At 38.2% G+C, this 25,032-nt stretch overlaps 2 protein-coding genes and 1 long non-coding RNA gene across 5 annotated transcripts; 2 read left to right on the top strand and 1 right to left on the bottom strand.

The window, feature by feature from the left end:
• The first annotated feature begins 2,101 nt into the window (after positions 1-2,101).
• Positions 2,102-15,042, top strand: c17h10orf71 (chromosome 17 C10orf71 homolog). Its single transcript, XM_067421890.1, has 2 exons — positions 2,102-2,579; positions 4,833-15,042. The coding sequence occupies exon 2, from the start codon at positions 4,956-4,958 to the stop codon at positions 14,313-14,315; it is 9,360 nt and encodes a 3,119-aa protein (XP_067277991.1). The 5' UTR covers positions 2,102-2,579; positions 4,833-4,955; the 3' UTR covers positions 14,316-15,042.
• A 2,042-nt stretch (positions 15,043-17,084) lies between these two features.
• LOC137045316 (uncharacterized) lies at positions 17,085-19,249 on the top strand. 2 transcript variants are annotated; one of them, XR_010898737.1, is made up of 3 exons: positions 17,085-17,128; positions 18,474-18,573; positions 19,157-19,249. It is a non-coding gene; the product is annotated as an uncharacterized lncRNA (long non-coding RNA). The 2 variants fall into 2 exon arrangements; XR_010898738.1 differs by having other exon boundaries at positions 19,100-19,226.
• Positions 18,590-23,441, bottom strand: drgx (dorsal root ganglia homeobox). Of its 2 annotated transcripts, XM_067421892.1 has the most exons (7): positions 23,305-23,441; positions 23,059-23,152; positions 22,425-22,525; positions 21,828-21,929; positions 20,069-20,238; positions 19,861-19,973; positions 18,590-19,452 (listed from the first exon to the last, which is right to left on the bottom strand). In XM_067421892.1, the coding sequence occupies exons 2-7, from the start codon at positions 23,114-23,116 to the stop codon at positions 19,121-19,123; spliced, it is 876 nt and encodes a 291-aa protein (XP_067277993.1). In that variant the 5' UTR covers positions 23,117-23,152; positions 23,305-23,441; the 3' UTR covers positions 18,590-19,120. The 2 variants fall into 2 exon arrangements, with proteins under 2 accessions (XP_067277993.1, XP_067277992.1); XM_067421891.1 differs by having other exon boundaries at positions 23,059-23,438.
• Between the last annotated feature and the right edge of the window lie 1,591 nt (positions 23,442-25,032).

Genomic DNA, 25,032 nt, shown 5'->3' with positions numbered 1-25,032 from the left:
CGTTTCCGGACAACCTGTGCTTGGCAGTTCAGCCAATAAAAATACATGAATCTACATTTGGCCATCTAACCAATCTAAGACCACTGTGGTTTTCGGAGGGATGGGCTTCATAGAAGCAGGAATTAAACGAGCCGTTCAAAGGACAGTGGAGGCAGCGGTGTGGAGTAAAGGTAAAATATAAGAAAAATACTGCGTAAAAAAAAAAAGAAGAAGTATTAAGACATGTTATAAACACCATTAAGTCTAGAAAAAAGCCACGAAACCACCACTTTAAAACAACAATGTTATCTGTTACACGATAAAGCATTTGAAGAGTTCAGATGCAAAAGCCTCTAAAAGCCACTTCGGTCAAAAATGAGATAACGATACTGAGTGAATGCTCTCCGCATATAGTATACATTCATAAAATACTTTCACTTCAAACCCACTAAATCCCAGCCTCTGCCCATTCAGAAGTACTGGTACTTAGGTAGAAACATATACATAGGAACCTGACAAAAATGCTTATTTTAAAGAAAAACATCAGATGGATTTAGAGGCTTTTGAATGTCTATAATTGCAGTACAATCCCATAAATGTCATGTGGGGTGATTCACAGAGGGAATGACCAGTAATCGGAATTGGGTTATGGGTTCAGCACCTATCTGATCTTTCAAGGCAAGACATACAAACTGGTATGTAATATAATCAGAGCTTTTACAAGTGCAGTATCCCAATGAGACTCTTTAAATCTTATCCACCCACGATAGCGACAGTTACTCCCACTATCCTCAACATGGCATAATATGTAGGTTTTTACCCATATTTTTTGGTAGTAATTGTTCCTTGTAATCCAAAACGCAGTTTGTACAGTATAAAAACCATTATGTCTATGGAATGTCCCAAACGCCACCTATATAAATCAGCATTTGTGTTATTTTCTAGTAAAACATGCTTTTATTTGAGAAACTAAATTATGTAGATAAGATGGGAAGATAAGAACAGTTCCGATTTGTTGCTTTTTTGGGCTACTCAAACAATTTATTTGCTTATACTGTGAAATTCCACCTACAAATATCTTATTTATATGTATATGGCAATTCAACTGGAAAACTAAAAAAGTGATTTTGTTTCCAATGTAAATATTGTGGCACACTTTAGTTTAAGGCCCAATTCTCACTATTAACATTTACTTTTAATAATTATTAATAATTACTTTTTGGCTCAGTAAACTCTTAATTGATGCCAATTAATAATTAGTAAGGTAGTTGTTAAGTTTAGGTATTTGACAAATCCAAGTAGATATGACCATTTGCAAAAATATAAAAATGAGGTATTTCTAAATGTTAATACTGTGACTGTATCTCTCATGTTCTCAGCTGTTAGACTCATATTGTTTTGATCATAACAGCTCATCTTGTTCAGCCGAGGACATCAGGCAGTACTGTAAACTGCAGCTGCGAGTGTTGAGGAAGTGGTGAGCGAGGGTCCAACAGCTCTGACGAGAGCTTAGCAACAGAGCTCTAAAGAGGAGAGAGGGCGGCCCTGCTGCTCCATATGTGAGTGTCCATCACATTTACACTCCAGGCCCTCTGCTGCAGCCAAGACTCCTGGGAAAGAGTTCACTGCACCCATGTCCTATTATAGCAGTGCCTGGCTGCAAAGTTAAGACTGGCGTGAGACAGCTTGACATCAAGGGGACATTTGAAAATGGATTGACTGAGGGGGGAGGTGCCAGCTCAAAAAACACCACTCCTATTGTGACCCATTTCTTGCCCCCTTTTATTAAGATAATTGGCAACAGAGATTGTGCGGTTTATAAAATGTTCTCTGACCTTAATAAAGGACAGTTACCGGACTTGTTTTATATTAAGTACAATTCAATAATTGGGATTAAAATACAGGATGGAAAAAGGCTAAATGGAAAGTTTTTACTCTTAAAATCCCAAAGAGGGATCGGATATCATCTGTTGACAAGTCTAAGGCACGATTCAGCCAAAAGAAGTGGGTGACACTGTCTTGTAAGTGAAGCAACAAGCTATTTTTACACCGTGGACACATGTTCATCTGGTTAGATACATGCTATCCACCACAACAACTCCACAAGTGGATTCATGTCAAACCACAAACAAGAGTTTTTTTGGTCCCTTTTTCTCTTGACAAAATAAACTCTAATAGTGCACAAATGTAATTTTGAATGTAAAGGCACGTTACAGCAGAATTACAGGCTTGTTTTGTTTTTGTTTTTTTCATCTGCTTGACACTTGACACCACATGGTTATTCCAATACGTGTGCTGTCTCGAGCCATCATCCCATGTTTCCAGCTCGATCGTCTCTGCCTGATGCCACTGCTATTTCAGCGTGTTTCTGCTTCTGAACCCTCGTCGCTTTAGCCCCGCCGGGGCTCTTGCACAAAGCGGCCTTTACGTCTGCTCTTTGTCAACTTTAAGGAGAACCCAGCAAACGTGTTTTTGTAGAGAACCTCAGAGATCTTTTTGCTGCTGTTTGCCACATATAGTATGCTACGGATAAGGAATGGCTTCTTTCTGAAGCACGAGAAATATTTTCTCCACTAAAAAATGAGATATAAGAGCAAAAGGTAAGAAAAAAGCTCACTTGAGTTCAGATCGTTACATGGATATAGTTTATGCAAGGTGTTATACAAATATCAAACTGAAAATGTGTTGCTTATCATTTTATGGTTTATAGAAATATAGTGTTATTATTTGTGGATATGAGTACCATACTATAAAAAAACACTATTTAAAGCAGTAAAGAATACTGCAATGCTAAACAAATTTGACAAAAGCATTCAACCTATTATAAATATTGATGTAAAAGTTTAAGACTGTCTTATTAGATGAGGACTACTCTGATTATTAAGGGGATGTGTGATTACAGTGCTGTATAAAAGTAGATGCTCTGTGAAGGCAGGGCAGGCGGGGACAAGAATAAAAGAGTTATGTGGACTTTTCAAATCAGCTTCAATCTAATGCCCTAATTTGCTTCTGTTAAAAACGATAATAAATAAATAATATCATTTTAATCTAAAGATTAAACTGAGAACCATTCCGCTATTTTTAAACATTCAGACAACTCCAACAACTCTTTAAAGGGATACTTCACCGCTTTTTCATATTAAATTATGTTCTTCCCTTAACTAAAACGAGTTGATACATACCTCTCTCGTCTCAGTGCATGCACTTAATCTCTCTGATGCGCGGCGAGATTTTGATAGCATGTAGCTTAGCCCACTAAGCCCAGTTCATTCACTATGGTACCAAGCAGAGATCAAATTGCAAGCGACCAAACACCTCCACGTTTTCTCAATTTAAATACAGTTACACGAATAGCTGAACGATCAAGTATGGTGACACAAAATAAAACATGGTGCTTTTATAAGGGGATTAAAAAGGAGAACTATAATGTATGACGGAATAGCACTTCTGAGAGTACTTTGACTCGACTAAGAAGTCCCGGCTGAAAAATCCTCCCTCACATCTCCCCCTCCCTCTCTCATTTCTGTCAATGGGGGGGGTGGGGAGATGTGAGGAAGGATGTTTCAGCCGGGACTTTTTACTGCGCCGAGTCGAAGTACTCTCAGAAGTGCTATTCCGCCATACATTATCGTTCTCCTTTTTAACCCGCTTAGAAAAGTGCCGCGTTTTATTTTGTGTCATCATACTTGATCATTCAACTATTCATGTAACTGTATTTAAATAGGAGAAACGTGGAGGTGTTTGGTCGCTTCTAACTTGATCTCTGTTTGGTACGATAGTGAATGAACTGGGCTTAGTGGGCTAAGCTAAATGCTATCAAAATGTCACCGCGCGTCAGAGAGATTAAGTGCACGTACTCAGACGAGAGAGGTATCAACTCGTTTTAGTAAAGGAAATAACATAGTATAATATGAAACTATGAGTATCCCTTTAAGTGATTAATAAAGTATATGTTTATTTATACTAGACCCAACACAAAGCAAAAGTTATTGTCACTAAAATGTCTTGCATGTTTCAAAACATCAGGAAAATGTATTTTTTATATAATATAAATTTGTAACCACAATTTGCTCCCCAGAATTAACAAAGCATCTAGAAATAATTGTCATTACATTTGTTGTACTAAATGTTGCTCTGCATAAGATGCCTAAATATTTACAGAATCCATATTTAATCTAGGGCTGTAAAAAAGATTCATCACATAATGTGTGTGTCTGTATATATTATATATATTATGTAACCAGATTGTTTAGTTAGTTGCGACTAATCCGGATTAATCGATTTTACAGCTCTAATTTTGTCTTATTTTTTTAATTGTCACAACTGTAATAAACATGTTTATGCATTATATTGTAATATGTAAAGTCAAATGTTTAAAATCAACCATTCTACTTGCTTCAAAACATACAAAAGCTAAATGATCTAATACTAGACAATAGCAAACACAATAACGATTTGTTACATTTATATAGTGCTTTTCTTGGAACTCAAAGCTCTTTACATATGGAAGGCGGAATCTCCTCAACCTTCATGGATACAATGCTTGAACCAAATGCTTTATAATTCTACCAATACTACCATATGATAGCCACGTGCATGTAAGCAAGTGTCAGATAAGGTTCATATGGGATCCTGTGAAAGAATGGGAAGCAGTTTCCATCTCTAAATATACTTCACGTGATATGAATGTGCAGTATGCAAGGTGCAGCTCAACAGTTTGGATGTCATACTTTATAAAATGTCAATTGTGCACTAGACATCTGAATTACTCAGCAATAGCAGTGTGATTTGCGAGAACTTTGTTGAAAACAACAGTGAACTGCAAGCTTATGAAATCTCTGCTACTCTTGCAGGAAAGGAAGGCATTTTGATCACCTTTTAGAAGGTGAACTACTTAAATGCAAGACAACCTGCGTCAGCCATCTCCAAGACTGACAGGGACAACTGTGCCCTGTCTATGAGAGTAAGTGTGTGAAATGAGCTCCCTGGAAAAGCGCCACACGGGCCAGCGGGGAAGCATGCAGGGCCACCACAAATACTCAGATGGCTTCAGTGACACATCCAGCAGCGGCAGCTTTATGGATGACACGGACAGGGAGGTGAGCAACCTCACCGACCGTGCCTTCAGGAGCCTGTGCATTGGAGAGGAGGCCATTTACAATGATTCAGAATTCCTCTCATCTCCAAGTGAACGACATAAGGCTTTTGCAGAGGAAACCCAGCAAAAGACAATCTCCCAGGAGACATTTTCATATGGGGTTCAGCAATATGGGGAGACAGAAGCACAGTCCCAGATGGCCTCAACATTCCAGCATTCCTACACGGATGTAACCCATCAGGAACAGGCATTTAGGGAGGGAGACTTGTCTTATATGAACAACGGCTCCAAGGAGGTGACGTGGCAGCAGAGCAGGAGCGCATCTAGAGTGTCATCTCTAATCAAAGCCTTTAGTTCAGGGGAGTGTTATAACGACAGCGGGACATGTGATGTAATTCTGGCAAGGGATAGGTATAGAGACTTTGGCAGTGAATCATGGGACAGATCAGCTATGCTAAGCATCCAGAGAGAACTCTCAGAGTTCTCAGGATATCATCAGAATTTTAAGTCAGGACCCTTTCAGTCTTACAGAAACCATTTTTACGCATCCGACGTGGCTGTCGCAGTGGCCCAGATGGATACAACAGTCCTGATGAAATCTTCAAAAAGAAAGACATTGAACACAAACTGTTTTTTCCATAGCGAATTCAGTCCCTTCCAGCTTTGGGAAGAGTACAACAGGTTCCCCTTTGAAAGTAGGAATGTGTCAGGGTTTATGTCAGCTAGCGAATTTCCAAGGTGGTACGATTCTCCCATGTACAAAGAGCTGAAAGACAACAACAGAATCCCGAACTCTCCGTGCGAAAGTCGACACTTTAATCAGAGGCAAATTCAGGACGTTGTGGCCAGCCAGCGCTCCAAGTCCACAGTCGTCCAGAAAGCCTCAGCAATTGAGAAGAGGTGCGAATCTGAGATGGCTTCCAACTATCCATCTTGGAAGAAAAACAATAACTTTGTAAGGAACAAACTTCCAGGCAACCGACCCTCCACAGTCTCACCTACTAATGAGAGAACATGTAGGCCGGATTCTAATTTGTTTAGCAATAACAAAGTTGGGCACGAGGTAGTTGTTGAGAACACACTGCCTAGCAGTGTGACACCGTTCAACATCAGTCAGCTCCTCACACCGGTTATTCACACAAGACAAGAAACAGAGACATCTGAGATCCTGCAGTTTGCACACACTCCTTCTGTTTCTGATTATTCTTCTCAGGGTGAAACTGACCCTAAACTTCAGAGTGATGCCAAACATCTGCGTGACAGCTACAAATCCAAAGCTTCGAGTTTGCTGTTCAACCTCAAAGACAACCGAAAAAGAGTCAAGAGTACATACAGTCCAACTAAATTCAAAGGTCTAGAAATAACAGATCGAAATAAGCAGACCTCAAAGCTGGAGGGTCGTGAATCCAGATTTTCGGATATTTTTGTATCCCAAGAAACGGCTCAGGAGAATTTGATTGGAACGGATGCACAGGCCTCATGTCATCTAATCCGAGAGCCCAGTGCAGCCCCTATCACCCCTAAAGATTATACCAGTGACTTTGGATCATATGATAATTTGACATTAGCTTCACCTCAAGTTCAGGACGGAGTCGCTAATTACAAACCGTTCCGTGGAAGTTCAGAAGGTCACTCTCACAGCACAGATCCGCTGGCTAACACAGAGCTCTCAACACACAATCTTTCAGCACAGAGCAAAAGCTCTCTGACTTCAGAAGGTCAATTAAAAGATCTCAACTGTACTTTTAGTCCTGCTAGGCCAGAAATAGCAAATGCGCTTCCAAAGGCTTACCTACCGACACATTCTCTGCCTGCTCAGACATCAGAGAGATATGGTCAGAGTGATAACATGAGTCAAAACGATCTAAAACAAAGAAATAACTTTGGAAGAAAAACATTTATTGAATATAACCAAAATGAGGTTATTAAAGAAAGATGTCCTTGGGACCATATTGGTTCTGGCAAGGAAACAAACGGAAGATTGGAATCACGGCAATTTGGAGGAGAAATAGCAGCACTGATTGAGATGGACAAACAGAGGAAGGCCACCGCCAAGCAATACTCTGCCAACGACAGTTATCCTGTCCGAAAGGAAACATACATTCAGAAAGTCAATGAAGACATTAAACTCGGGCGACTTGCAAAGGAGGAAGAGAAAGAGTTCAGAGAAGACACTATTTTACCCAGGAAAATGTCTTACAGTGATAAATCTGTTCATGACAAACAATTAAAGACATTTTCAAAGCCTACTGAATCATATGGAATACCAAGAAATCTCCAGAATAAAACATCTCTAAAGGAAGTCTACTGTGGTTTACAAAGCTTCAATGTCAACAATGACCTTGTTAAAGATGTACCAGAACAAACTGCTTTTTATAACAGTATGGCAACTCAAAATACATTTGATCAGAGAGGTCATGCACCTTTACAAGGCCAAAAAGGTCAAAAGAATGAAGGATTGTACTCATATCAGCCATATAAGTATGAGCCTAACAAACAGTGGCACATGGCATCAACAAGTGAAGATAGGCACACTAAGGAAATTGTATGGACACAGAAACAATCAGAAATGATGGAACAAACTGCTACCAAGAGTTACAAAATGTCCAATACATTGTCAAGTACCCTACACATAAACCACAATGAGTTTTCCACCAATAATAGTGCACCAAATCCTGATTTGCAGGATGAAGATTCAGTCGTATCAATTAACACCTCCGATCAAAATAATACAACTAAACAAGACGACAGGTTCAGCATCAATGACATTCTCGCCATTAGAGATAATGAGCAAGCAAGGAGAATAAAGGATAATACATTTGTTTTGGCAAAATCAGAACACTCACAAAATAAAATGAAATATGATACAGCTGATAAACTAACCATTTCAGAGCCTTTAATAGAGCAAGAACAACAAGGATACAAAGTGCAGGATGTCACAAGTCCATCACCTGGCTATATAAGAAAGGATTTCCATAATACTAATGAAACAAATATAAGCACTGACAGAAAAGACAGAATAATGAGTAAAGATACGGACAAGGTCTCAACAAGAGGGTTTTCTTACAAGGAAAGAAGCCAAAGCAAACAAGAATTACTTACGTCAAAATTGAAAGCACATGCTCAAAAGGAAATATCTGCGATTAAAGAAAAGGGACTTGCCAAACAAGGCATTCTTGCAAGAAATTCAACAAAAACAAGTGTGACTATCAATAACAATGGCCAAGAAGGTCCCGCTGTTAAGAAGGAAATCACAGCAGACAAGCTGAATCACTTGTTTAAAGATATCACTTATTCCAGCGTAACCCAGAACATAGAACAGATTAAAACACACACTGATCATCCCAAGAATGGATCGTCACCATCAATGGAAAAACAACCTCTTCATTTTGAAGATAATCAGAACACAGTCTCAGAAAAGAAGGGTGAGAATGTAAAATATAAACCTTTGGCTATAGAAAGGCAAAATGACAAACATCTAGCAGATGATAACGAGATGAAGAAAGAAACGTTTACTCCGGATGGAGGGACAACAGTGGCAGACATAAAAAATAAAAACGACCTGCCATCCAGAATCTCAGAAGATAAACAAATACGTATGACAAGCTCACCAGAGGATGTACACACTAACAAGGAATTTGCAAAGCAGAGACATGAAATATCACCAAGTCAGCTGATGTCAGGCCATTTGACAGCCGCTGCCCATAATCCACCTGCAATCCATAATGAAAAACAAACAATTCAGCATGATGAGAAAGAAAATCTGTATGAATGCAAGTATACTTATTCTGAAAAAGCTATCACTAAACCAGCTGATCAAACTAAAAAAGAATTACAAGTTACAAGCACAGAGACTACAAAATCTAACAGCAGTTTGAATAAAACATCTTTCTTGGAATTGGACAGAAACACACTTCGAGTTGAGGAACCTAATGTACATCATAAAGGTAAGATTAATGCCATCGTGGAGCAGTCTAAAAATGAACCAATCAAAAATAGCTCTGAGATTACAGCTAGTCAACTGACATCCTCATCAAGTGACATGAAGTTTAAAAATGGAATTCCACCTGCTAAACGACTAATGGAACCTGCCAAATCAGAGCTCACCTCAAACCTACAAACCAACACATTGAGTGGAGATGCAGAGAAGCTTATAAATAGAACCTACAAACATAATTCTGGGGACAGTTCAGATTCAGAGGCACCATCAACTGAAAATGCGGGAATGAGTGATGCCTCACAAAGAACCAGGAAGACAGAAACACTAAAACCTTTTAATAATGAAGATGGACAAGCACTAATAATCAAAAACAATACAACAAAGGAAAATTACTTGGCTAAGCAACAAAACAGTACTTCACAAGTAAATTCAGTGGAAACTACCTCTGCAAACCAAATGGTAGAGAGTCAGGTAAAACCAGGAACAAATAATCAATCACTAACACAAATAGCATCAGCTAAAGCAAAAGAAAGCTGTCAGCAAAAAGAACACCCTCAAGATGATGAAAATACAAAGACTCTGCTTTCATTTGACAAGAATGATCTCCCTAAAAGCCATCAGAGTATGTCAAGAATAAAAAACAATTCAGAAGCAGTAAATAACAGTCAGCACAAAGAGAAAAGAACAGAAAGTCCAAGCCCAAAGCAAAAAGAACAAGGATTTCCTACACCATTAGAAATATCACATGAGAAAAACAAGTCAACAAAAGAGTCTCAAGAAGTAAATCCGCGCAAGTCCGAATCCAAAAAAGCAGCCGAAGACAAACTAGAACCAAATGTTTTTTGCCAGCATAAAGTAATGGTAGACGAGGGAGTAACTCAAAAGAACAATGCACAGCCTGTTTCAACGCAGAATGTAGAATCCACATCAGATATATCAAACATCACCATTCTCACACCTAGCAAAGAGGAGCCTGCAGAGGAACCCATGATTTACAGTATTTGTGTGTCAAGAACAACAGAAGCAGCATCAGATGATGAACCTATGATTTTCAGTATTTGTGTCTCAAGTAACTGTCTTATTGATGAGCAACAGAATACAGGAAAACAAGATGAGAAGAGTTCTGTTGAAACTGAGAGATGTGTGAAGAATGAAAGCTTTAAAAACGACAAAGCAGAAAAAGAGCATGATGATGTTCACAGACAGACTGAAGTGTCTTCAAACATTGAAGAAAAAGAGGACAAGACTGGAAAATGTGAACCGCCTGCAACTACAGATAAGCCAAGTGTCGGAAGAATCAATACATCATATGAGGACCTCTTAGTTAAATATGGGCTACCAATTAGAGATCATGTTCATTTCACATCAAAACATATACAGGATGAGAGTGGAAGAAAAGAAAAGGAGGAGACAGAAACTCACATGTCAAACAAATCAATGAAACATGGAATCAACAAAACTCTGGCATCCAAAGAGAAAAGCTTAGATAACACACAAAAACATCCAGATGACACAAGACAAGCCCCCATACAGCAGGCATCCATTACAGGTCAACCTTTAAAGGAGAAGGAGAGCAAAATCAAGCAAGTGCAACATGATATCCCTTCAATAACCTGTTCCGGCAACATGGCTGAAAAGCAACAGAGTACAGGAAACAATATACCAAAGCTTGTTCCTTCTATAAAAGATGCCACCCTAATACTAAAAGAATGTGAACAACAAGCTGGAGATACTTATAATATCGACCCATCAAGGGAAAGTAGGAGAAAAGATACTGAGTCAAAGGAAAAGAAAGTTGAAGAGCAAGTGAGAAACACTGAGAAAACGCAAAGTCTGAGGATGATAGGAAACATTACTGATGATGTATCTAATTCTAGAAAGTCCCCAAAGAAAACTGAGACTGTATCCCTGACCACTAAACAACCTGCAATAATGAGTGAATCAACAAGAGAAACAAAGACTGAAGTTGTAAAGGCACCTGTTTCTAATACCTCCATTGCAAAGGATACAGTCAGCAACAAACTCACAGAAAGTACAATTCCCGGATGGACGATACCTAAAAAGAAGCCTCAAATTGTGCAAGGTGATGACAAAATATTCAATCATACTGATACATTTACGCCGCCTAAGAATAAAATAGATGGAAGAGAGACATTTAACTTAAAAGTTCAGAAAACTACACATGAGACAAAGCAAGACGATTCTATAATCGCTATGAAACAAGAGCCTGTCTCAAACAAAGAAGCTCAAGCTCTGCAAAAGAATGGAAAGGGGGATTTGGGGGAGAAGAGTGCAAAAGAGAAGTTACAAGTTGAATTTAAAATGGGTAATGAAATTACTAACAGGATGAAGATGGTTTCAAAAGATGGCGCTGCCACAGATGTTAATAATTATAAGGATAAAGTTAGCAGTATTGGTGAGGATGTGTGTACTGTTGTAAAACAGGACCAGGCCTCTTTTGAAGTCCCAAAAAATAACTTGGAGGACATAAAAGTGCCTACAGAGGAAGTATCATCAAACAAAGAATTCATGGCAGGCCACAAAAATCAACATGAAGTGATAAAGAGGGAAAATCTGAAAGGAAAGAAAGTAACTGTCGTGACTGACCGTGTGGGTGAAAAAGAATTTATAGAGCAAAAGAAGTTACCAGTGAAGACCCTTACAGCCCAAAATGAACCCAAAACTGTGGATAAAATGAAAGGGACCAGTGAAAAGACACCCAAACATACATATGATGATGGTAAAGAAATCACACCCCCTAAGAAAGATGGTCCAAGTAAATCAGAAAAGAACAGTCAAGGACCAGTTCGTAAACAAGAGATAAATGTCAACGATAATAAACAACCAACACTGAACAGTGACAAAAGAATGAAAGAAGACCCTGTATTATGTCTGAGTGGACAAAATGATGGTGATTTGAAAGGTAATGAAAACAGAAGCAGTCTCAGAGGGAAGAAAGAAAGAAATATTGAAGCTACGGAGACAAAACAGAGACAGACTGAATGGACTAATACAAACCAGTATCAGCCTGGGAATAGTTTTGTCCCCGAAACAAAAGGAAGTGCAAGTTATGAACAAGAGAATTCTCAGTTAAGTCAACAGGACACAAGTAAAGAAGATATATTATCCAAATCAGAGGCTACACAGAGGAACAAGAAGGGGACTATACCAGAAATATCAGCTATCGCAGACTATGCTAGATTGAAAGTTATATCTGCTGAAGATGATACAAAAGAGCATGATATATTCCCCAAATTGGATTTCTACAACAGTTATGATCAGTCAGTTTTAAGAATTCATAAAGATTCATTTGTAAATGTGCCAGATGCAGGGAAAGAGTTTAAAAGTGAGATCATTTCAAGGGAGAAAGGTACAAATCTCAAGCAAACACCAGCGCGATTGAACAAACAAACAGATCAAGAGACCTTATCTCAAAAACACAATCACTTGAATCCCAGCTTGAGTACAGCGCAACCAAAACCTTTATCACTGGTAGCTTCAGGTTCACAAGATGGAGCCGCATCAATGGGCAGCCAACCGAAGGCTCTAGCAAATCACAAGGAATCAAACACTAAACCAGCTTTCATGGAGCATCCAAATAGAGGAGAAAATAATAAATTGTATCAACCCAGGAATCTCCAAGGTGCAAATACTGTACCACTGCAAGGTGAAGGTACAATAAGCAGATCAAGACAACTGACTCATGACAAAACAACTGAAAAGGGCAATATTTCTCATTCTCATAAACAAGAATCCCTTTTCAACTTGCCTTCATCTAGCACTGTAAAACTTTCAGACAACCAAATAAATATGGCATCACCACCTGGAGAAGAAATGGAAGAACTACAATACTACACAGTAAATGCTCTTGATACTGAACTAAAACCAAAGGAAACAAGTGAACCACCTCCGCCAAGTCTCAAAATGTCTCAAAACAAAGACTCAGAAAATTCAGAGGAAGAGAAAAGGGAAGATAGCTTGTTTTTGCAGAGTCTAACAGACTATAGTAAAGTTAATGCAACAGGACCACGATCCAACTCTTCTTCTCCAGCGATGGGGAAACCAATCCTGTTCAGAGTGAAGGATAATACCATGAGAACTTCTTCTGTGACCAAAACCGTCAAGCCATGCTTTCACAGGTCATTCTCTGATGAATTTAGGATTGGCTCACCAAAGGAACAGTTGAGTGGTTCAGAGAAAGAAGATGAAATTCAACACAAACAGCCTGCTAATCCTCCAGTCTTACATGAACCAGCTATGGCTGTCCATCAGCCCCATAAAGTAACAGAGATGCTCCACAACAACTTGTCCTCAGCAGAATTTATGGAAAAACTATCAAAGAGCCATCAGAGAAGAAGCCAACTTTTTGATGAAGAAGAAATTAATTCTGTCATCAGCACAATGTCAAAGGATATGGAGAACTGTACAGCGAGACTTACAGATGTGGCTGACATAAGTTTGGCCTTCATGCCCAAGAATGAAACCTACAGAGACACCCACCAAAGGCCTGCATCTGCCTGCTATGAACGACCAGAGTCATCCTGCTATGAAAGGCCAGAATCAGCCTGTAGTGATATGAGGCCACTGGGTAAACCTCCAGCGGTGCCCCCCAAATCTGAAAAAGCTCTTCGACGAGCACAAAGACTTACAACGAGGCGTATGAAAAAGGCAGAGACCCCCAAGCTGCCACCTGAAAACCAAGAACAGCTAGAGTCCAAATCAATCAAAGATTTCGCCAGCGTACCCTCTTCACCTTCGGACACACTGTCAACACATCAAGAGGTACAAGCCTCTCCTCCTCTTTCACAGTATGATATCCAGCCAAATTACACCCACCCAACACACAGTATAGTTGCCCAACCTTTCCCCATGACACAGAGAAAGCTTTTGCAAGACCCAAACTCAGGGCAGTACTTTATGGTGGACGTACCATTACCGGTTAAGACAAAGACATTTTATGACCCAGAAACTGGTAAATACGTCCAGCTGAATGTCCGTCAGAGGTCTCAGGGTGCTCTAACGCAGCCAGCATCAGTGGAGATGTTAAACGCTCCCTACATGCTGTATCGTGGGTTTCTGCCAATGGCTACATCTTCATTACAACCCTTGAGGTCATCGTCTGAAATGTCAACACCGGCTGCCTTAACAGACGAACAGGATATGCTTGAGACAGGTAGCGAACTGTGGAGACAGAATGTTTATCCGCAGAATGCGGAAAACAGCATTAACACCAATGAAAGACGCACAGACATTATAACTATGAGTGAATTAGAGGACTTTGCAATGGAGAGCACATGACGAGTAAAATCGTTTAGATAGGTAAATACTGTTTGTACACAAATTGAAAGTTACATGACTGTATATCTAAGCTATTTAACTGTGATTTTTAAATAAGTTAAATGAGTTCTTAAAACTGTTTTCGATTTGTATTTAAGGATTGCTGTTAAACTGCCTTGTGTTTTGTAGTTGAGGTAACCGGAAAGAGCCTGGGGAGGTGTTCTTTATTGTCAGAAAAAGTTAAGGGAAGAACTGTGAAGCATTCCAATTAATTATGTTAAGCTGAAAATAATTTTGCAGTGTACTTGTTCATAGTACATCAAAAACCATGCCCCCACAGAGCACATACAAGGGAAGTACATTTATAAAATGACATTAGCATTTTAGTGCTAAATGCTACAGCCTCGTCCTCAGACCCAGTCAGAACCTTCACTGATCATTTTAAGTTTATTAAGTTTTTTGTTTTTTTTTGTAAATCAGATTTTCCAAATGGCCTTGAAAAAGCATGGATATTGTACACTATGAGGGTTTGTCTAAGTTTATGAGTACTTTGTGCCATAAAGTGCCAACTTTTCCCTTGATGTGCTTTGGCAGATTTCATATTAGAAAGGGGTGGTCTGTCTTTACCTTGCCATGGATGATGATGTATGACTATGAAATGATTGCAACTGAAATGATAAACAACGACTTGCAATGTACTACTTTTACAGTCTTTCAGAAGCTCATTACATCATCATTAAAGAAATATTTGAAAGAAACATGTTTTGGCTGGCTGCTGTTTTCTCAAAAAGAACCTATTAAAAAAGTGAATGCATTAAAAAAATGCAGGTATTAACTGATGTAACAAACTTGAGAATGAGCTTCATCGCTCTCTTTACCTCATTTGCTGTGGTTCTACAGACTGATATATTTGTGGGTTTCAGTGATTTCAGTATCTGCACAATAGACCACTCTAGTGGACATATGGTACATTGCATATTGTATGTACAAACTATTTTCTCTAGAAAATAAATCAATTATAAATTACAAAACATCTCTAAAAATATCTATTTGCCTAATGCTTCTTAAGAAATCTGGCTGATAATTATTTTAAAAAGTTCTCTATTACGTTCTGTGAACCAACTGCAGTAATTCCAGTAGGCATAATAAATATTCAGCACTAAGTATGAAAATCAGACCTATTAACAATATTTCCGTCTTGACTTTCTCAGACTTATTGATCTCTTTTTTTACATAAGTGCGGGCAGCTGTGATAACAGCACAAATGTTGACCATATCTTGACCTATGCAGGAGGCCCATATCTCAAACAACTGGAGCACCAGAGTTTGGATATGACTTCACTGACAATGTATCATTAATGGAACAAAAGAACTCATTAACTTCATTCAAACAGAATTTGAAACAAATGATTTGTGTCATTATTTAGTTTAGTTTAGTGTTTTTTAGGCTTGCTTGGCCTCTCTCCAGTTAATTTGATGTAACAATGCTTCTCATAATAGAATGAATTACTGCACTGAATAATCAATAATCCACGTGCAATGAATGTTACAAACAATCTTCTAAAAATATTACTACAATAACTCTAAATTACTTAAAACCATTACAGGCCATTTGTTTTTCTGTTTGCCTGCTGTAAGAGAATTCATTTTGGGGGAAAAAGAAAAGAAAAAAAAAGATTAACAACAGCAACAGTGTCTAAATTGATTTTTCCCCTGAGTTGGGTTTTCTCAAAGTGGAGACATCTTTATCAGCCGATGCAATGTGCACTTACAATAGTACTTCAGTTGGCTGAGAGAAGCATAGAGTGGATCACAGGTCATGTATGAGCAGGAAACATGTTTTAGGTTTAGATACAACAAAACTGATTGCTATGGCCAACATCTTGCCTGGTTTTTATGAGTTATTTTCATAATCATTGGAAGGGCTTGTTGTTCATGATGGTAGGCTATTAAACACAATTTCTAAATTTCCCATGGACAATTTAACTAATAAAAAATACATATTTCATAAATTTAATACAAAATAATTTGGATTCAAAATTAGATGAACACACTCCTCAACTTCCACAAATGCCCAAATGTAATATAAAGAATAATTAATTGCTCAATTGACCAATACAAAATAGCCTACAATTGAAGATTCATGTAATTCAAAATGTATTTTAAATGTCTTTCATCCTGAACGGGCAATCAAAATTTGCATAGAATGAGCATGCCCCACCCATTAAACCACCTACTTGCTGCCATCACGTGCTCTCATCGTAAAAATAGTCTTCCTAGGTCAAAATTGCACATGAACGCCCTCACATTTTGAAATCTGAATGCAATGAGCTCGAAATAATAAGTCGGTATTATCACATTTCCAAAAACACGTAAAAGGATTTTTACGGCCTATGGCTGTCAGAAAGGCTAAACAAATTGTCTATTAAATAGTGGCTAGCCCTTCAAACATGAATACAATACAAAATAAAGCAATACCGCTAAGAAAAATTGTACTTAAAATGTAAATGTCTGTATACAGGTTTTCAGAGAAAACACCTTAGCTATAACATCTTACATTTTAGACAAAATCTTTTAGGTAAATATTTAAGTGTAAATCTTTAAGTAAAAGAGTAGGCTTAAGTCTAAATGTAATACTTATCTAATATGCAGACTAGTAAAAATGTCCTTGAGTCAAGCACCATGTTGTATGATGAGAGAAATTTCGACAGTGATCGATCTAGAGGGCGCTGTGAAGACAGAATTGAGAAGTAGGCTACATTCTTGTCTTTACCTTTCAGCGTTTACCTGTTTGAATTGAGACCACAATGGACCTGTGTTGTGAGCTGGACAAGGTAATCTTTTTTTAGTTTTGAGCTGAGATAAAAAAAAAATTAAAATAAAACAATAAAACACGGCAAAATATGTGTGCGCCGCAAGCACGTGTGATAGTTTCTAGAAAAGGTCATAGTCCTAGGACTTTGCAGGTATCACGTTATCTAAGCTGCTTTTTCGCCACTTGTAGGCCTAACTGAATATTTAAAGCGGTCTTCTGATTTTATATTAGACTTATTATGAGGTTAACTCTTTATTTAACAATATTTACTATGTAAAATGCATTATAATAATATTCTATAGCTAGTTAAATGTATAAAATCATTAAAAATGGCACAACCAATTTTAACTGTATGGAGAACATTCATTATTTTCAGTATATTTTATTGTAGATTCTGTAAATCCTGCAATCTGTTTATTATGAGATTATGATATGAGTGTCACTTAATATCATGTTTAATAGTAATTCTGCTTGTATGCAGATGCTGTCACGCTAGCTAATTTAATATTGTGACATGTTCATAATTAACCTTATTTGTTCACATTTAAAGATTCTCATTTTCAGTCATATTGTCACACATTTCTAGTAAATCGCATATTATTGTGCCACCATAAAGCACAAATTCCATCCTGCACTGTTTCATCAGGCAAGACTTTTGACATTATCTGGCTCTGCTTTGTCACCAGGGTGTCACATCATGAATAATTAAATCACTACTTTGTGATAATACATAATTCAACATCAATTATTAATGCTAATGTGTGTGCAGTTTACTCAATTGTGTTATTGACTATCAAAGTAATTTCCTGAAAATCCTCAAGGACAAGAATTTAATCAGTCCAGCCCCTTTTCAAAGATAGCACTGTTGTGTTCTTAAACTAAGTAGCTTTTTTCAATATCTCTACTATATGTTTCTTTGAAAACAAGTGCTCGCATTTGCTTTTAATACCAATTTATATGCTCCCAAATGACTATCCTTCATTCACTATCATATAATTGCACTCATGGTCTAAAATAGTGTTTTTTTTTTTTGTTTGCTATTTAAATAACAAAGATGTATTTATATAAAAGCGGCAGTACTAAGCCTCTTAAAAATCTAATGACAACTGAGCTTTGCTGTCCAATGCATGTCATAATTAGCACCAATCACATCATTGTCATCATGGGACCCATGTAAAATAGCTATTGTGATATGAGAAAGTCATGATGTACTTTAAGGTAAATAAATAATAAGACCAACCGTTGCTTCCATTTTTGCAGCCCTACCGCTTGAGAACTAATTAATAATTGATCATAGCCAGATGGTGTGAGCAATAGGCAACAGGAGATGTACATGATTGCCTACATGTTTAATTGTTTTACAGAACATGTCAAAACAGGACCAGTGTCTGGACTCTTGCAGTCTATCACAGACGTACAGATTTGGTGACAAGAGAGGTGTCAGTTGTCATCGCATCAGCATGAGTAAGAGTTACCCTGATCGTATCGTAAAACATGACAAACCACTTAATATACAGTTCTGTCCTTGATATTATCTTACATATATTATTTCACATTAGTACATTTATATTTCAGCATGGCATATATCTTGATACAATGCAGAATGCCTATCATCACCTGACTTCACAGTACACAAGTCAAACATCAAAGTGGATTGTGAAAAATTAAATGTTCACATTGGCAACCAGGGAGATTTCTTTTGCCGCACAGCATGTTCAAAAAGTCATTCCACCACTGAAACCGAATTGCAGCGCCAGGCGTAGACCCGAACAGGGCAAAACAATGTCAAGAATCATGAGTAACAGTGAATGAGAGGAGGAAAAATTACAAGTAAACTATTAGTTTGACACGTACAAACACACAAAATACACAATAAGAGATTGCACTTAACACCGTCCTGTCCAGGGTATGTCAGTGCTCTCAAAAAAGAGGCAGCAGGCATTCAATGTTTGATTATAAATCCTTCATCCAAAGTGTGTCCTCCAATTAGGAAAAAAACAATCAAGATCCCTCATTTCTGATCCGGACCCTCCTTTTGGCAGTGCAGATGCTTGTCTGGAGTTCTTCGTAATGATGTGATCTTAGAAGTGCCGGAGTTAGGACTGGAATCGCTTCCTCCTGCAGAAACAGTGATTTGTCCCAGACCGACCCCTGGACCTGCTCCGGGCCTGGTTGTTGACCCTGCTCCCAGCAGGTTAGCTGACTGAAGAACGGCCTCCGAATGTTCCCTGGCTTTCATCCGCAGGGCTGCGACACTGGCTGTCCGGTTACTCTGGCACCCATATGGTGGCAGGAAGGAGAGACCCATTGGGTCAGGCACACAGCAGGAACACAATGGACTTCCTAATGAGGTATACCGAAATAGTGTGTCATAATGGGACAGTTAATGTCCTTTATCATTATAAATATGTTTTATTTCACACTGCATATATATTAAATAACAATTTAAAGTGACAATACAGATGGTAGATTACAGTTCTGATCTATCTATCTATCTGTCTATCTATCTGTCTGTCTATCTATCTATCTATCTATCTATCTATCTATCTATCTATCTATCTATCTATCTATCTATCTATCTATCTATCTATCTATCTATCTATCTATCTATCTATCTATCTATCTATCTATCTATCTATCTATCTATCTATCTATCTATCTAACAACACAATAACTACGATGCGTTTTCCACATCAGTTGTGGTAAAAAACAAACAAAAAAAGTTGACATCCAGTAGATACTGGACCTTACCTTTTAAAGTTGCCACTTGTGACAAGGCTTGTGCATAAGTGGCTGTGTTCAGCAGAGTCCCAGGCAGACAAGATGGGAAAAAAGGTCCAGCTGAACCCACCACTCTGTTAATACTGTGCATAAAAGAAAGAATTTGGCATTACATCTCTTTTGAAAAGCAAATAAATATTGTTTGCAAACATCACATTTGATAAGATGATCTACACACTTCTGCTGTAGTTCCATTGGTTCTTTTTTATTTCTGCCATGGTCAACAGGAGACTGGTTGAGGTTTCTTGAAGGAGGAGCACCTTCACTCATTTGGTCTTTGCCTCCCTCCTGGTCCGAAGTTCCTCTCTCCGTTTTTCTCCACTTTGCCCTCCGGTTTTGAAACCACACCTAATGAGAAATCCCAATGAGTAAAACGTTTCTCTTTCGGTTTGATTTAAAATGCTAACTCTGTCTCTGTCATAAACCGGCTTGTTTTTGTTTTGTTTTGTGGAAAATGAGATGTTAGGTATACCTCTTTGTGTTCCAAAGAAGGAAAAAAAGTACCTACAGCATTAGGGTGAATAAATATTGACAACATTTTTATTTTTTGGTAAGCTATCCCTTTAATCGCCTCTCTTGAAACACATCCTATTAACTGTTACATTCTTAAATGATTATTTCTAAAATGTGCTGCAGAATCTAACAAGCCAGTGACTCATGTCAAACTTCACGAACACAACTGCTGAGCATATGCAGTGAAGTTCTTGTATGTTAATTGAATGAAGGTCATTGCCTATAACAACATTTAATTGAGCAATTTTTCATTATCATTTTTTAATGACTTCCTACTGACAGTCTCCCTGCTTCTGAGAGAGAACCATGATGAAGTCGTTTATTTCTCTATTTAGTGATTGTTTGACAACATCAGATTCGATTAAGTCTGTGCTCTCTAACGCATTAATCATATTTGAATGGGAAAGGTTGCATAATGCAGCCATATCTCCACCGCCTGGCCAGCATTGTGCAAAGGTACAATGATGCCAGCAAACAAAACGCCACACACATATAGCCCCTCTCTCCACATAATATGACACAACAGTTTACTGGCAGGACAACAATATTCACAATGTAATTGTGGCAACATTATCTCACCCTTGCACCTTCCAGCTAGAAGTCATGATCCCCCAGCACTGAATGCTCTATAATTGCACCATTAATCTCAATTTGCAGTTTGTTCTTAATGCAGCACAAGCCAATTGACACTTTAAAAACGGCGGGCGCCCACTATACTACAACAAAACAGAACATTTATTTCCTAATAATAATGTAAGTTTAATATCCCTGCATGCTGCGACCGATTCATGTTCAGATTTAATAATAGGAATCCGGTAATCCGATTAGAGAGAAATAATTTGTTTACAATCCCTAATTTACAGCAGCGAATTCCATTATCGCGTCGCAGTCATTGGTTTTAAGCGATAGTAAGATGACCCTGGGGAACAAAAGGGAAACTATTATATTTCCTACAATTAGATCTGAGCTCAGAAGAAAACCCAAAAGCAAATCTGGAATGCAGGAAATTACATACAGACACATTGAATGCAATTACATGTGGCCGACTTGATATTGCCGCGGATGTTTTGCAAGGCCTCGGAATATGAAATCGGAGGTTTCAGGTGCGCGAGCGCTTTAGAACGTTTGTCTTGCTCAAAAAGCACTGCATCCTCTCTCCATTTGCTGAAACACGGAAATGGCAGTGCATCTAAGCAATTTTTATACCTTAGAGACGAGGGCAAATTAGTGTAGAACATTACCACTAGTTAATTATGAATGACCGATTAATCAACCTAATCTAATATTCCACATTATGTTGATGTTATTAAAGCGCATCACGGAAATGACAGAGTGGCTTCATTTATTTGGCCAAACGTTCTCTGAACGCTTGTGATGTATTCCCGTGTATCTCTGGAACAGGACAGATGTGGAAAGCGTCTCACCTGAACACGAGCCTCTGTTAAGTTGATTTTCATAGCCAGCTCTTCTCTCGTAAACACGTCTGGATAGTGGGTCTGTGCAAAAACCGCTTCCAAAGCCTCCAACTGCAAAACATCATTTTTATTTCGCATATTGCTTGAATGTATGCTTTATAATTAAGAAAGAAATATCTGCTTTTAATGGGTAAACACGGTTCAAACTGACCGTGGTTAAACTGCTGCTTTAAAATGTTAAAATGTTAAGTAAAATTAAAGTGATGCCAAAAACGTTCTATTTACTGATTAAAATGACAGGAATATTGCGACAATTTCAATGGATAAAAACAAAAATGTTTTTACAGTTTAGCCTAAAGGCCTATGCTCTTCTTCGGCCTTTTTCTTACACGCCTTGCATGGTCGTGCAACCTTATGGATAAACATAAATAAGCAAATGTTATTTTCTAGCTTTAGTAGTAGTTCTACTACTTCAAAAAGATTTTGTATTTGTCATGTTTGCGCGCATTTAGGCTACTTTACACGCGGAATGCCTATTCAAAACAGGACTTTATAAAACAACATTATTATGCAAATAAAAAAATAAAAAAAACTCTCCTCACTAACCTGTTGTAAAGTGAAGGTTGTCCTGTTTCTGCGTTGTTTTCTGCGCAGAAAACCGTCATCAAAGTCTCCAGAGGCGTGATTCCCAAACCCATTTGTGTTCACTATTTAAAACAGTAACGCAACACTTTTAAAATATAACATTTCTGGTGTACAAAAAAAAACACCTTTTCGTGTATCCCTAAATGGGAAGGAAATATGATTCCCATCGGTTGTCTCTCACTTTATCATGCTGGACTCATTCACAATCACAGGGAACAGTTGATTCGTTGTAATCTGCTAGAGACCTGAATGGTCACTTTACACAATGAGAAACCATGACCAACAAAATGACAGTTAAAAGGCATGACATCTAACATCTGTTCTCAGACAGACTGCAACAAAAAGTCTCAGCTGGGCGGCTGTCAAGCTCTCGATCAGGTTACCATGTGGCAAAACATTAAACACCATAAAGCCATAAAACAAACACGGGGTGATTATTTCTTAGGCCTATCTTTGATCGTGAAATATAATGCATGATATTACGATATAAATTATAGGCGTTTTCGTGTTTATGTGTTAGGCCTGCGCGATTACAAAGTTACAAATTTAGATAAAGCTTAATTCTGACAGAAGAAGTGAAGCATATTCTACTTACATGTATTGGTCCTGCAGCACTCTCCTTCTAACTGTGGAGGACAGTGAAAGTAAAACATGTTTCCCGGTGCTTTGCGAGTGGAGAATATTTCACTCTGCATAAAAAAAAAAAAACGGCTAAACGTCAACCGTAATGTTCTCCAACTATTACTGCAATCATCTGCGTCTTAAACAAATAATTTAAACAATACTAATACTTCTCTGCAGCCGATTTGAAGTGCATAAAGTAAAAAAAGAGCGTCTGTACCAGTAGATGTTTTTATGCAATCGCGATTGTCGCGTGTCCTGCTCAACCTCAGCAGAGCAATCGCACTCCCACCGTCAATCACTGAGCGCTCCAGTTTATCCGCTCGCTCGCTCTCTCGCGCGCACACGGAGGGAGTGACCAGATGTCTTTGTGACTGTTTAGAGCATGACAGCACTCGCCTTTATAATCTCACACGTAATTGCAATTAATCAGATTTTCGTTTTCAAGACATTTGGATAGGTTCTCCGCGCCCAGCCGGATTGCGCACGTGGTGGTAAACGTCAAATTCCTCCAAGGCATTGGGCTACTCCGAAAGTGTAACTTTAACTCGATGCATGCATATTCCCAAATCACAAACACACGGGCACAAGCACTATGCACTTTTTTTTTTTTTACACAGTTGCTTTTTATATTAAAAATCTAGATGACTGTTTTTGAATTTAAAATTGGCTGTCAGACCAGTAATTGCTCATTATATGGGTTAGGGGTCCACTTTATACGAGAATCCACTGGCTGCGCGCTCGCAGGTCCAAATTTTGATTTTGTTCACAGCAAGGGGTCCAAGGATTTATTTCCCACTCTCGCGTAAATGATATGCAGCGGGACCCTTTCAATTACTTTTAAAACGCACGCGGGACGCCGCGCGCAGACACGGCCGCTCCTCTGCTGCTGGAAATGAGGCTCCGAGTAGCAGCTGAAATTTTGAAGTGCAGGACGGTATTGGATGAAATCACATAAACGGCAAAAAAGCAAGTGTAATGGTGCATAATTGGTTCTCTAATAGCATTACACAAGGATAATAGCCTGTTATGGCCCCCTGCACTATTAAGTGCTTCCCTGGCGTAGAACGTTTATGATATTAAGAGGGGAATATAATGATATTTTAGTTATTAAATGCGTGTAATTAATTTATGCACCGCTGAAAATAAAGTTGGTGTTATGATATCGTCAAAATGCATCGGGAACTGCGGGACGAGCTCTGTATAACTTCCTGACATTTGTATTATTATAGTACGCAACAGAGATATATTTAAAATTCGCGAACCTATAGATCAAATGATTTCTACGAGGCTGAATATATTACAGCAGTATATGTGCCAGCTGAAATGAGTCATAAAGCGCTGTCTTTAGAGTGCACGTGCGAGTAAAAATAGGTGTTTTTAATTTTTAACTAACATCATAATTGTGTGCACGAGGCCTCATAAGTAGAAAAAAAAAAAACTTTCAGCACCACGGTCAGCGACAAGACTGCTCGCGCACAAATATCCACCATAAATAAAAAAGAGACTTTTGGTTAATAAACTACAAGTGAATAAGTAAATTACTATTATTCCGAGCACATTAACGACTAAAGTTTAAATGAGGTCGGAAACTCGAACAGAGCATTGAATAAATTAATAAACGATCTCTTTTTTCTTTAGCCTATTGTTTTAAAGTTAGAGTAAAGCATTACGCGATATCACCTTCAAGTTTTTTTTTTTTTTTTTTTTTTGAAAAGGTTTGCTTCTCATTGCTGGTGTGCTAAATCGCGCTGACAAACAATATAAGACGAACACTAATTTCTGACACATTAACTTACAAGAAATAAAACCCTGTCCCTGAGAGCCCATGGCATTGTGATTAATGTGCAACAACAGAAAAATCATAGTTCTTTTCAAAATGAGCTGCAATAAGCCCCTGTGAGGTGGTGCATCTTCCGGCTCATCATCTAGTCATGCATTAAATTTC

This window comes from Pseudorasbora parva, chromosome 17, assembly GCF_024679245.1.
Source record: "Pseudorasbora parva isolate DD20220531a chromosome 17, ASM2467924v1, whole genome shotgun sequence".
NCBI lineage: Eukaryota > Metazoa > Chordata > Actinopteri > Cypriniformes > Gobionidae > Pseudorasbora > Pseudorasbora parva.
The sequence above is the reverse complement of the archived record's forward strand: the minus strand, read 5'-3'. Positions and strand labels throughout refer to the sequence as shown.

Excerpts from the sequence above, each read along its gene's own strand:
- c17h10orf71 (XM_067421890.1), top strand. The coding sequence starts at position 4,956 with ATGAGCTCCCTGGAAAAGCGCCACACGGGCCAGCGGGGAAGCATGCAG.
- drgx (XM_067421891.1), bottom strand. The coding sequence starts at position 23,158 with ATGCAGAGTGAAATATTCTCCACTCGCAAAGCACCGGGAAACATGTTT. Across the intron at positions 20,239-21,827 it reads TAACAGAGGCTCGTGTTCAG|GTGTGGTTTCAAAACCGGAG; the intron begins GTGAGACGCTTT and ends ATTTCTCATTAG. Across the intron at positions 19,453-19,860 it reads ACAAGTGGCAACTTTAAAAG|GAAGTCCATTGTGTTCCTGC; the intron begins GTAAGGTCCAGT and ends ATACCTCATTAG.